The sequence below is a fragment of the Rhamphochromis longiceps genome, linkage group LG10 (genome assembly GCF_057381845.1).
Source record: "Rhamphochromis longiceps isolate RC_006_pf linkage group LG10, R_longiceps_female_GT1.1, whole genome shotgun sequence".
Classification (NCBI taxonomy): domain Eukaryota; kingdom Metazoa; phylum Chordata; class Actinopteri; order Cichliformes; family Cichlidae; genus Rhamphochromis; species Rhamphochromis longiceps.
The window spans coordinates 18381131-18394795 of record NC_140566.1 but is presented as its reverse complement, the minus strand read 5'-3'; the positions used below and the strand labels follow the sequence as shown (position 1 = coordinate 18394795).

The 13665-nt window shown below is 37.7% G+C and overlaps 1 protein-coding gene across 1 annotated transcript in view; it reads left to right on the top strand.

The window, feature by feature from the left end:
* fat3b (FAT atypical cadherin 3b) overlaps nucleotides 1–13665 on the top strand; it is a 67700-nt gene that overhangs the window by 4562 nt on the left and 49473 nt on the right. Inside the window, exons 4-6 of the mRNA XM_085420678.1 lie at nucleotides 614–815; nucleotides 6563–6681; nucleotides 8860–9058. Of these exons, the coding sequence (XP_085276804.1) occupies nucleotides 614–815; nucleotides 6563–6681; nucleotides 8860–9058 (520 nt within the window). The remainder of the gene's footprint in view (nucleotides 1–613; nucleotides 816–6562; nucleotides 6682–8859; nucleotides 9059–13665) is intronic.

The window sequence follows — 13665 nt, the reverse complement described above, 5'->3', positions numbered from 1 at the left end:
GGCAACTCCATATCTAACATCCTTTGTAAAATAATTTCATCATCCCTTCTCTCCACACATCTAAACAGTCTCAGTCCTGCCTCTCTGACTTCGCCTCCAAACTGCTTAACCGGACCCGTTCCTTTGACATGCTTTTTTCTAATCTTGTCCATTCTGGATACTCCCAGTGCTCTTCAGCTCTGCCCTGCCTCCCAAATGCAAATAATCAATTTTGTCAGCTTACATTATTATCAATAATTTGGGGTGTTAAGGTTCCAGTCTTTTTGTTAGTGCCACCGTCTCCAAACCATACATCAAAACAGGTCTCGCTACCATTTTGTGAACCTTCCCTTTAACTCTTATTGTTATTCTTCATTGGCAAATCACCCCTGAGGCTTTTCTCCACCCACTGCACTCTTTTCTTTACCTCTCTTGTGTGCTGTCCAGAAAAAAAATCCAATGATCAATTTTGTCAATTTACATAGCTCACGGTACATTTAACTTCCAAGACAGGGAATAACGTGTACAAAAGTGAAATATACAGATGGTCTACTGATGCCACACAATTGCATACTACAGATAATATCACACAGTTTTTCTGTCATAATTAATGTGCACCATTACATTTCTTCAGGTGGTGGATGTCAATGAGAATTTGTATGCGCCTTACTTCTCCGACTTTGCTGTGAGAGGCTCAGTGAAGGAGAACTCTCGTGCAGGAACAAGTGTCATGACTGTCAACGCTAAAGATGACGACAAGGGACGAGATGGCGTGCTGAAGTACTCTATCCAAGGTGGCAGCGGCCTGGGCACTTTTACGATTGACGAAGACACAGGTGTGACACAAGATCAATTTCTAAGCCTATTTATGTAAAGTGAAAATCCAATAACCCATAGTGCCATGCTTAGAATATCAACATCTAAGTTTTTGCATAGGAAATATTTTCACATGCCTTTCAAGATGGCTTGCCTAGGTTTTTATTTGATTTGTTTAATTGTAATTTGTAGAGAAAGTATGGCCACTTGTCAGTTCTTGAGTCAATGTGAAAATGTTTGTTACAGAAAGAAATTCAAAGAGCGTGCGAGGTATAGCGACAGTCACTGTGTTAATGGGGCCTCACGTGGGAGCTGTGTACTGGGAGATCATTACTGTAATGAGGGCAGCATGGCAGCCACATTGGCTGGGCCTCAGGCCGCTCTGTACAACTCATCCAGTGCTGAGCGGCTAACATTGATCAAGGCTCTCCTGCACAACAGCCCCGTCCTTCCCAAGTACGGAGAAATCACTATGACTTATTTAAGGAGGCCTGACCCAAAATAAGCATGCACACTCCAACTTTCCTGCAGTGTGAAACTGCTGCTGAAGACATGTTGATCCAAACAAGAAGCCATGACTCACTCACCCAGGGATAAAATGAATCAAATACCAAATGTGAAAATAGGACGCCTCATTTTAGTGCATATTGGGTCATGTACTATAGCTGTGCAACTTAAATTTTAGTCTTAACTGTGAGTATTGTCTGAATGTTAGGGGCTAACTACTGAAGATAGCGCAGCTACAAATGCACAAAACATCCACAGTGCCTCCCCCTTCCCCAAAAAGGTGCATGTCATTAAATGTAAAACTTGAAAATTAATAACATGAGCACATCAATAAGATCTTACAATTTGCTTTTTTTTTTTTTTGTTAAATCAGATAAACAGCTGTGTTGTGGGCACATGGATGTATGCTTAAACATTTATAGCTACTGTCATCAATACTTTTTCATGAAAACCTGAAAAAGTGTGACTAAGAACTCTTTCTTTTCCACCAGTCATGATTGCATCATTGCAGTCTCTGCTTTTGTCCATCATACTGAAGCTTTTAAACCTAACAGTTCAGTGTCTGTCCATGGTGCTGAAATGCTGAACCTTCATGCTGAAACCAGACCCTCATTTGCTCTTCCCTACATATAGTGAATGAGACTTAATATACTTGCAGGTAGTGAGCCTTCGCGTTCTCTTTCTTCTTCACATGGCAGTTTTTTTCTAATCCCATCTTAAAATAAATATACAGCTTTTGCAGTTATCGCTGTTGTTTATATTTTATTTGACACATCCATATTTTAATTTTGAATAGGAAACCTAGTTTCCCAGAGTTAGTATTGCCTGTCAAACCATTCACTGCATACATGAATAGTTTTAAATAAAAGCCACCAATCACTGTCTAAGCAGATGTGGCAAAAGTAAACAATACAACAAGGACAGGCGATGATCATGTTGTGATCATCATGCTATTAGAAAACTGTGCATTAAATAAAATGGTTAATTTTTGTAATTGCAAGCTTTAAACAGCTACATTTATATATTTGCATACTCTATGTATGCTGTGTACTCATCAGCAAAACAGTTTTACAGTGCATGTACTGATCCATACAAATGCCTGTAATAGTATTTGGGGTTTTTATTCCCTGGAGTATTAATACCTCAGTAAGGAGCATCAGAGCCAGTGAGAACGTTTACTGAGTGTAGATTTTCCAGGGGAAATCAGACTGCTTGTTAGAGCAGAAAGTGAAGGGAGAGGGAAGTGGAAGTGAAGCGAAGAGAGGAAGGAAAAGCATGCAGGGGAGTCAGGAGTACATAAAAAGTGTCAAAAGAAAATACAGCTTTCTTCCTCCCAGACCTATATATATATATATTTTAATGTCTTCTGGAAAGTTTTTCTTTTTATAACTTAGAGTTTTTTTCCCTAAGCATGTGAAATGCTAATGCCTTTTACTATCGAAGGACACGATACAGTAAGAACATGCCAAGTTTTCCCTTATCATCAAGTGCTTCATTTTATCGTGTAGAAGTCAGCGTTGTCAGGCACGGACAGAGTAGCACTGCTTTGTACTCCCACCATGCATTTAGCTGCCATGTTGAGTGGCTTTGCTCTTGCTGCTTGTCAATCTGTGGCTCTTAGTGCCAGAACTAAATATGTGATGAGAGAGTGAGATGGACAGTGACTGAGAGTGAAAGGGACAGAGAGAAAAATAGAAAGAATGAGAACTCTCTTTTGTTTAACCCGTCTCAGCTAATGCACCCCTTACTCCCACCCTCACTTGTAGTTTGTAAATCAGCTCTTTGATGCATCATGCATAGCCCATGACACCCCTATTGTCAGTCATAGCTGCTGTTAATGAGTGCCCTCTTTTCCCGCGTTTGATATTTAGATGTTTAAATGACTCAATCATACGTGGGTGGAAAACACATGGGCTAACAGAAAAGAAGACGGATCTTCTCTGGCTTTAAACCTTAGCTCCCCTGCACTTTGAACAAAAATTTGTATTCCTGTCATTGGTTTGGGTGGAAAGCAAGCCCTGCAATTTCTCATTGGACAGCTGTCAAACGCCACTGCTCCTCTATTAGTGGGTTTGCAAGCTCCAGGATTTGTCACAGTCAGGATAAGGCATTCTTTAAGTTACAAGCAAACACTTTTAAAAAGCACTCAGTCTTCATTTATTAAAATGAATAGGCCATATATTTTTCTGATGTCCTCTTTTATAGCACATTCAGAGCTATTCAGTTGTGTCTCAATAGAGAAAAGTTCCAGATTAGAAAATGTGCTGTGACCCTTCAATTTTTTTTGTTCACTATTTGAAGTGTGTTATTTATGGTGAGAATGGATGCTGTCGAGTCAGATTTATATTGAATTCACTGAATAGTGCCTGTCGGTCTTAAAGTTCAAAGAGCTTTGGAAACAGCCAGCTCTGTTTTCCTTGTCTCTCTGTCAAGCTGTCTGACAGAGATGAGGTTTGAAAAGGACATGGTCAAGGACGACAGGGTAAGGGTGTATCTTAGCAAACACTTTTACTATGCATTGTGTGTGTCCTGGGCAGCGGCTTAGTCATAATCAGACATACTGCCACTTTCTGGCATAGTCTGATTTATTTGTGTGTACCTGGGGATGCAGATCTTGTGGATGAATTGAAGGCAAAGTTATGCAACAGATCTGCCGTATGACAAGGTTTCTTTCCTCCAACACCACAAACAATTATTAAATATGTCTGAAAAGATAAATCGCTGTCTTTTTCAGCATATTGAGAAAGAAGAACTGATGTCAAACTTGTTCTCGGGTTTCTTTGAGTACTTTGTTGTAGCATTGAGCATGATACTCCAGGGGTTGGAATTCCTAGAGTTCCTCTTAGAGTTTTGACTAGAGGCGTTCATTTTTTCATTTGGTTAAGTGAAATGATACCCAGTTTAGCCTCATTTTTGCCCCAAAAGCCCAAATTTCTGCTATATATATATATATATATATATATATATATATATATATATACATGTGTATGTACATATATATAAATAATGAGCTTATATTCAGATTATGTACGGATGATCTGATGCACTTAAAAGGGTTTAAAGAGGTGTTTCTGCTCTTTGGTCTGTGCAAGAAAAGAAAAGAAATTATCGTAAGTATAGCCATCTGAGAGAACCACTACTTGTGTTTCAGACCATATTTTCTAAGGGGCAGCAGGAAGCTGGGAAGCCAAAACACTTTGTCTCAGAAAGTACCGTAGATAAATTGAAGGGCTGCATCAAGGCACAGCATAAGATAAATAAGGAAATGTGAGTTAATGTACTGCTACTTTAGTAAAGTCTGAGATTAAAACATGGAGCTGGAAATGAGCACAGTAGATCACCTTTTCCTAGCACTTCTTTAGTTATCTATAAAGCAGCAGCTTTTCTTTTATGGTACCTACGGTACTGTGCAAAGTCTTTGGCCACCCCTCATGCCTTTATATTTTGCTTCCAAGGAGCCAGACCTATAGTTTTTAAAGTTGTCTTAATCAACAGTTATGCAGACTTTCCGAAGGTCTTTCAAATTTTTTCTTTGGACGTTGGCTGCTTTTTCACTCACTTTCAGCCCAGTCCCTGTGACCATTTTCAGAGCAATGTTTATTCTTGTCTGTTAAACTACTTAACACTGGGCTACGACTTAATAAGCCTTAAAAAGGCACCCAGCTCAAGCGATGAACTAGTGTTGGGTTTAAACATTAGACAACTTACTAAAGAACCAAGTTTAAATTGTATCTTTAGGAACTTTTTAAATAATGATGCAAAAATACATCATTTGTTCCAATTTCTTTAGTTTAATCTACATAAAAATGCCATCGATTACACATTTTCACAGCCATGAAATAGTGTTTTCTGCACCAACAATGTAATTACTAAATAGCTTTTAGCTGAAAACTTGGCATATTTCAGTATGGTGTTCAGTGTTTCCTTAAAAAATGGACAAGTGGAGGACAAAAGAAACATCTACAAGGCATCAACAGTATCTGAATGTTATGTCCTTTAGAAATAGGAAAAAAATCTGGATTTTTGCAATGTACTGTAAATGGTTGTGGCTATAGAATTTTTTAATGATTAGGAATTTAGCATCACAATAGGCTAGATCATCCAACTGCCAATACTCCTGTGCAGCCATTCTTATATAATGAAGAAGATCATAACCATGAAATAAAAACATTAAAAAAACAAATTAAATTTGAGCTTGCTCACCTGCCCAAGTTCAGCTTGTGTGACAGCTTGTTGGGTTTAAATGTATGTAAACCGAAGCACAAATGCTGTGCATGCTCATGCTGTGCAGGCTCTCTATGTCTCAAAGGAGCCTTTATTTAACAGGAGCTTGCAGATCTGGTGAGAGTTTGTGTTCCTGAGCTGAAACGTTTTTTCAGCCTGCGTGTTTCTGTCTGACTTGTCTTTATTTTTTACTGATAGAAATGATACTGCGAGTGTTAGTGTTCTTTTTTTTGGATTTCTGCAATGTATACAATGTCACACTAATGTAACACATGCCGTTGTGTTTCTACAATGCCATACTCTTGGGAGCGAATAGAAAAGAAACAAATGAACCCTAAAACCGTAGACCGTGTGTGCATGTGTCTTTTTTTAAATGGTTTTGTGAAAAGTCCTGGATGACGGATTTTCTTTTTTTTTTAAGTTGTGTCCATGTGTCAACCATTGTAAATATTCTCTTTGTCCCCGAAGAGGTCACCAAAACTGTCAGCTACTCATTTTCCTTAAGGCCACTAAGCACACGCCAGTCAATATATGTGAATGTCTGGGTGTCTTTGTGTGTGCATATATATGTGTGTGTCTTTATTGGTGTAGGGCAGCTCAGGGTGCATTTAGCACTAAGCAAATAGCAGTGGGAGCAGTTTGGTCAGTTGTGATTAGCCGTAGAGAAGCTGAAACATTGAAGGTGACTACAGTGGCACCACTAATGCCTGTGAATGTCACTGAAGCCAGGACACAAAGTTTTAGTCTAAATTTGTGTGCTTGCCTCTGGAAACTTAGTATTCAAAGACATTCCTAAGAGATCTTTTAAGGATTGTAATGTATTTTACAGATAACAGCCAGTTTCTCTCTCTCTCTTTTTCTGGCACTCTCTCTCTCTCTCTCTCTCGCACACACACACACACACACACACACACACACACACACACACACACACACACACACACACACACACACACACACACACCCTTAATAGATAAGTATTCAAAGCCAGGTAAAAACTGCATTAATCTTTCTCTCTGCTTCTCTGCTTCAACAGGGGTGATTTACACTTCTGGTATCCTGGACTGTGAGACCAAAGACTCCTACTGGCTGACTGTCTGTGCCATGGACAGGGGGGTTCCACCTCTGTCAGCTTCTGTTGAAGTCTTCATCCAGGTATAGAATCCACTGCCTATTGAATCATTATGTTAAATACATTTACCCACAGACTTTTATAGCATTGAACATAACAAGCAGATAATTTTCCCTTGTAATTTTAAGCCTTAAATGGATGTCCTCAAAGTGCGCTATTACTAAATACACCTGGTACATGCTGCTGGTAGCAGTTTGGATGTCTTTTTGTCGTCAGAACTGCCTTATTTCTTGGAGACAGAATCAACAATGCTCTATTGGACTGAGAGCTGGTGACTGTGCAGGGCATTTGAGTACAGTAAACTCATGTCATGTCCAAGAAACCAGTATGAGATGATTTGAGCTTTGTGACATGGCAGAAGATGTGATCACTGTGATCATAAAGGGATCATCATCAGTCATCATCAATACTCAGAAAGGCAGTGGTGGTTAAACTATGTGGTGATTAAACTATGCTCTGTTTGTGGCCCAAGATATACAAAGGAAATATCTCCAAACCGTGACACCAGCAGTCTAAGCTGTTGACACAAAGCAGGGGCGTATGCTTTCATGTTTTTTAAGCCAAATTCTGACCCTGGTGAGGCCATACGGACTGTAGCCTCAGTTTCTGTTTCTTACATGGCTGGAAGGGCCCCAGTGTGGTCTTCTGCTGCTGTAGTCCATCTGATTGATTGATTGATTGATTGATTGATTGATTGATTGATTGATTGATTGATTGATTGATTGGTAATTTATTTCAACATGTGAACAATATACAAGTACATTTAGAAAAGAATCTGCTTCGGCGTTCAACCTGTTGTGCATTCAGAGATGTTCTTGTATCCTTCTTTGCTGTATGGAGTGGTTATTTGAGTTACTGTTTCCTTCCTGTCAGCATATCATTTTGACCTTGTCTACATGCCTTAATGCACTGAATTGCTGCCATGTTTATGCCATGGCTGATTGGATATTTTCATTAATGAGCAGCTGAATAGATGTACAAAGGGCCAGTGAGTGTAGATACAAAACAAAAAAACAAAGTTCAAGTGATCTTTGTATGCCAAGTGCCATTAGATGACTGGTACAGCAGTCTTAGCCATTACTGAGCTTCTGTAGACAAGAAGTCTACAGGGTAAGATTGTTTTATATTCAAAATATGGTTTGCCAGTGTGTTACTCCCTTAATTTCACTTCCAGCATATCCAATCGCATTTTAATTGAAAGTATACCAGTTTTAGGTCATTTCAAGTTTATCTGTGTATTTATTGTACATGGAAAAATCATATTTAGTTATGCAGGGTACAGTTATGCACTTTTTATGCGTAACTTCTCGTTAACTACATTAAAATTATGTCAGGTTATAACTTTTCAGCTTTTTTAACTGTAAAAGTAGCTTATTTTTCAATGGCAGTCACTGATAAAAGTTTACAGCCAGTCAACGTTACCCTCCAGGGTAATTTTGATGTTTATACTATAAAATTCTTGTAAAGCATTACATCCAAACAGTATGATGCCAAACGAGTGTGTTACTCTCTTGATTTCTGTACTCAGCACTCAGTCTGTAAGCAAGAGATACACTGTATGGGAATTCTCTGCTTCAAGTTTTTTCTAATTTATTTGCCCTTAAGTTTTTCCACCGTCTAAACACTCAAATACACACATAGTTGCTACATCACTGCTCCCCCTTTGGGGAAGAGTTCAGCTGTGTATAAAAGGGAAAAAAAGACAAGCAGCCTTTTCTGGCTTCAGGATATCCACGTGTGGTTATGTGAGTGGGTGCTTTACTCCCGGCCTATTCATCACATGGAAAAATGGGGAGATTAATCAGGCACAGGTGCTTCTGTTCACCGGCTGAACTGTCTTGGCTCTCTGTGCCTTCCAGCAAATGCTCAATCAACCCACTGCTTGCCATAAATATTCTAGATCTATGCTGTTAGAAGGGAAATTAATTTGGAGTGTGACATCTTTGACATTTTCTGGCAAATATATTTCCATTTTGTGATTGATAACATATCAACCCAGACCCAGACTGATTAACAAAGATACTAAAATCACAACAGAACAATATTACAGTGCATGCAAATTCAGAGGGCTACTATCCATGTATTTGTTGCCATTCAAAGATCCAACTCAAATGATGAATATTTATTGCCTTTTTCTCCTCTTTTTCTCCTCTTTTTGCTTTGTTGTTTCATGTCTTCTTTTCTTCTTTGTCTCTGCTCAGGTAGAAGATGTCAATGATAATGCTCCCCTCACCTCAGATCCTATCTACCACCCGACTATCATGGAAAACTCTCCAAAGGATGTGTCAGTCATTCGTATTCAGGCGCAAGACCCCGATCTCACTGCTATACCCAGTCGTCTGAGTTATCGTATTACTGCCGGCAACCCGCAGAATTTCTTCTCTATTAATCCAAAAACAGGTGAGGTAGTGTGTGATGTGGTACTAGTGGAGTGGAAAGGAATGATGAAAGAAAGAATGGCCCCTCATAAATGCGCTTCAGGCATTTCATTAACAAGCTGGGATTAAACAGAACAACAGATATTACACAGATACGAGCTGTATGACAGAGAACAAAGAAATGAACTGTATCTCGCGTAACAGCATGCAGCTTCTACCTGATACTCCTCTGAGCTATTCACATGTTCTATTCACAGCAGTTATATTTGATTGTTTTTGATGATATGTATTTAAATGTTAAGCTGAAAAGGTGTAGAGTTAAAAAAAAACTGATGCTGGCTAAATGTTTGAGGAGTATTACTTTCAATTTGGAAATAGGATTTATTGAGATAATACCAACCCTGACAGAGGTTCACCATAAGCTCTCTATTAGATATTGGATCAGTGGAGGGTTTTAAACATACTGGGCTTATGAAATTATGCCCAGATAGCCTGTTGTTGTTTATTAAATTTGCTTAGAAATGCATGAGAAATTAAAGTCAGTGAATGTGTATAAAATATTTTGTGAAAGCATATTGTCTGCGATTAATTGAATAATTTTACTTCTATGCCAATATACTGTTATATTATAATATATCTGTTTGTGTGCGGGGATAAATTCTAATTGCGTGTTAAAACATGCTGATTTATGTATCAGTCAGTAGATATTTCATTTTTATGCAGTTTAATTGGATTGGGATGAGTGCATTTTTAAGGTGCGCCACTAATTTGGCATTGAACTCCTATAAATAATGTCAGAGTTGTGATGGATGCTTTGAGAGAGAATCAAAATAGAAACAAGAAAAAACAATCTTGTTTTGGTAATGGCGCTTATATAGCCTTGAGTCATACGCTGTTTCTAGAAGACAGACGTACCCCCACCATGCTGTCAAACATTAGATTGTTGGCTACTGTCTTGGACCCAAGAAGTATTGTGGCCATCGTTTTTTGTGGGGGGGGGTTTGTGAAGGAAAGGTTGAGAATCAGCTAATGATACCCATGAATAGCAAGCTTAGTTAGCAAGATTAATCTACAGTTCTTTATGATGTGAGATAGGTTATTAGTTTTGGCTAGCAGGAAAAATAAGCATAGAACAAAAAATTTTTGACTAGGGATGTGTGCAACTGGTTGACTCAAGGTTTAAATGTTGCTATCCTTGCCAGTCAGTGCCAGAAATACTAGTTAATTAAGTGTACAATTTTAATTCTACAATGGCAGTCAGCAGGGCTGATGGTTGAGCCTCCATCTCTCTATCTTACTTTGTGCAAGAAAGTTGTAAACAGATGACAGTTGTTTTAAATGTGCTGTTCTGCAATACTTTAATACAACAAGAAAAAAAAGTTGCCGTATGTTAGGCTTTGTCAGGATAAACTGGAGTATAATTACATTACAAAAGCTAGGTGTACCATATTCTGCATCTGGATTTGGGTGCTAGCATTGAAAAAAAAAAAAGCAAGGCTACTGCAGCTATCAATGCTATTAGCCAAACTCTATAAACTAATCAGACTTTGTGAGTGTGCACAATGGTATACACAATGCAAAGTTCATCTAATGCATGATTTGATCAACAAAGAATGTAATTAACATTTTCATATAGCTCCTAAAATGCACATGAAATATTTGTTAGGTCAATGTTTAATTTTGTCCTTTCAAAGAAAAGGACAAGATATTTTAGAGTTTAAACAAGACAGCGCTGCAGTTGTGACTAAAAGTGACCATTCTGGTGATTAAACATTTCTTTGTGCTTAAAGTAGTAATACGAATAAAGACAAAACCTGTTATTTGTAGCAAACCTTGACTTGAGGTTTTTATGAAAAATGGATGCATGACTTTTGGAACCAGCAACTGGCAAACCCCTGGAGACCACAGTGGTCTAGTAATCAAAGATTTGGTCATTTTCAGGCTTAGTCTGGAGTCCCAACTGTCACTGCCTTAAATTTATCAGGCGATTTATCAAATTTATCACAGCTCCCCTGAGGCCACAGAAGGCTGTATATATTTCTTCACATATCTGGTAGAAGATCTGTAAATAGACTAAGTTGCAATATGCGGGAACTTTAGTTTTCTGCATTTTTTCAGATTTGTATTGCAACCTTTTAACTTTTTTGTGCACTTCTTTTTACACACGTGTCTGTATATGCAAAAAATCGTATTTAAACATTTACACATTTGAATTTCATATGCATTTTTAAGAATTTCTTAAAAGAAGCCTGACAACTGAATATCAGCTCGCAGATCCTTGTCAAACTCTCCCTTTACTTTTCACAGAGCTTCTGTATAAAAATGCTCTATAGTAAATATTCAGACAATCTATTTTTAAATGAATGATCAATTTATACTAATATAATGGACACATTTGAAAATTAGAAGAATCACTCAAATGTCTCTGAAGAATACAAATATAATCAAAGAAAAATAAATACATAAATGGTAAGTTTGATGTATTTCAGTTTTGGCTGTCAAGTTTGTCCCCATGCATTCTCAGTACAAGCATTGCTTGACGCTTATATTAAAGAATTATTGAAGAGGTAAAATGTTTTATTCAAATCTAGTAGGAAAAAATGTGAAGTCTTTGCCATCTCTGCCCTAGATTAAGTAGTGAGTGTTCTAATAAACAACAAAAGGAAAATTTCAGCTGTTACAAGGACAACTTTTCAGATTCAAAGAAATGTCAGTAAAGTGTTCTGAAACCAGGAGCCTATAGGTAATGCAGCAGGATCTCAGTGATCAAGATTATAATAGAAAGATTTCACTAATAATATGCTGCTGCATGTTCACCTTGTTTGTAAATGTTAGGGGAATTTCCATGTGGCGTCCTCTAATCCTCTGAATATTCCTCTATGGATTATGGCTATAATATTGACATTATGTAGGGAAATGGAGGGGGCTGAAACAGGGTGAGGGGACTAATATTGATCCTATTAGCGAGACGCTGATCCTCAAAAACTCATTACTATGTAAACTGTATCCAACACAGGCATTCTCAAACATAGGTATGGTCGAATAGTCAAAAGAATTTCCCTCCTTTTCATAATCAATTTTCCTTTGATGTTGGTGGAAAATGTCACGTACACTAGACACATAAGACATGCCATATTGAATACAATGTTCAGAAGATCGATTACAAAATATGCATCTTACTTAACCTCTTTGCTAACCTCATTTGCATACAAAAGAAAACAAGCAGTGCAATATATATATATATATATATATATATATATATATATATATATATATATATATAATTTTAGTTTTTTAATTGCGTGTGTGTGTAATTATGCATGACTCTCTGTTTAGGATTTTTAGAACCAAAGTAGAATTCCATCATTTAGCTTAACCCCAGCCCGAAACCTTAGACACACCTTGATCAATTATTATAGGTCACAAAAGCTCATAGAAATCTGTGTTTTTCATGCAAAAAGCATAAGAAGCAGCATTACATGCTACACGGTGCAATGTTCATAGTTCAGCTGCTGATGAAAGTTCAAAACAGTTAATGGAAATGGAAAATGCATCTATAAATAACATTTAAATGATCTGCATCACTTTGTCAGTTTCATTGATCTTTTTCACGAACAGTCGGACGGGTATGTGATGTAATTATCTTCTTTCCTTTCATAAAGGATAGCCACGTGTATACTACACTAAAGGAGGTAATAAAGGAAGCACTGAGGCACCGTCCCTTAATATTTCAAGAATTCAACTGAGATACTTCTGCGTCAGTTCCCTCACTCGGGAAGCTTAACTGTTTGACTGCAAAATGTTGTGTACCTGTAACAGTGAGTCAGAGTGAGTCATTGTGAATGTTTTAAAGTACCACTGATGTTAATGCTGTCAGTGCAGGTTCAAAATTATACTCAGTTAATTTACTTTTTAGCAGATTACAATACACATGCAAGAGCTGTATCTACAAATAATGTGTGTATGTGTCAGAGAGAAAAGAGACTCTGTGTGGTCATTTAATCAATGGATTAATTGGTTACAGCTTTGTTGGGTCTGTTGCAGTGAGTCAATAGAGATGACGCCACAACCGCAACATACAGCTGTATAAAAATAATTTGCCTTTGTGTGTATGATTGTGCGTTTCTGTGTGTGTGTGTGTAAGCTGTATTTCTTTTGTGCCAGTGTGCATGTCACAGGGGAGAGTTTCTAGCCATCTGAGCCCAGTTTTCTGTCTCTGTCTAAAGACCCACAGTATTCTGTTATCTGTTACTCATTAATTTTATACATAGAAACTCATTGATGACAGTATTGTTTCCAGTGTGATAAATGAACTACAAAAGACACACTGGGTTCCACCAGCTTGCCAAAGCCCATTAAATAACACAAAAAATATGTTTTCTTTTGTGGATAAACTTGACTCTGCAGCTTTAGGAAAACAGTCACAAGGTTTGAATTTGAATGCATCATTACCATAATTTCTATTGTTTTGTGAGTGACAGTGCCGCCGTGTTAGTTTGGTAATAAGACATGCATGAATGGGGAGATGCATTCAGTTTAAATCAATCCTCACTGTTTGCACAGTCAGAAACTTTCCATGTACCAGAGTGATTTCATTGGATAAACAAAATCTAGCTGATTGATTTGCTT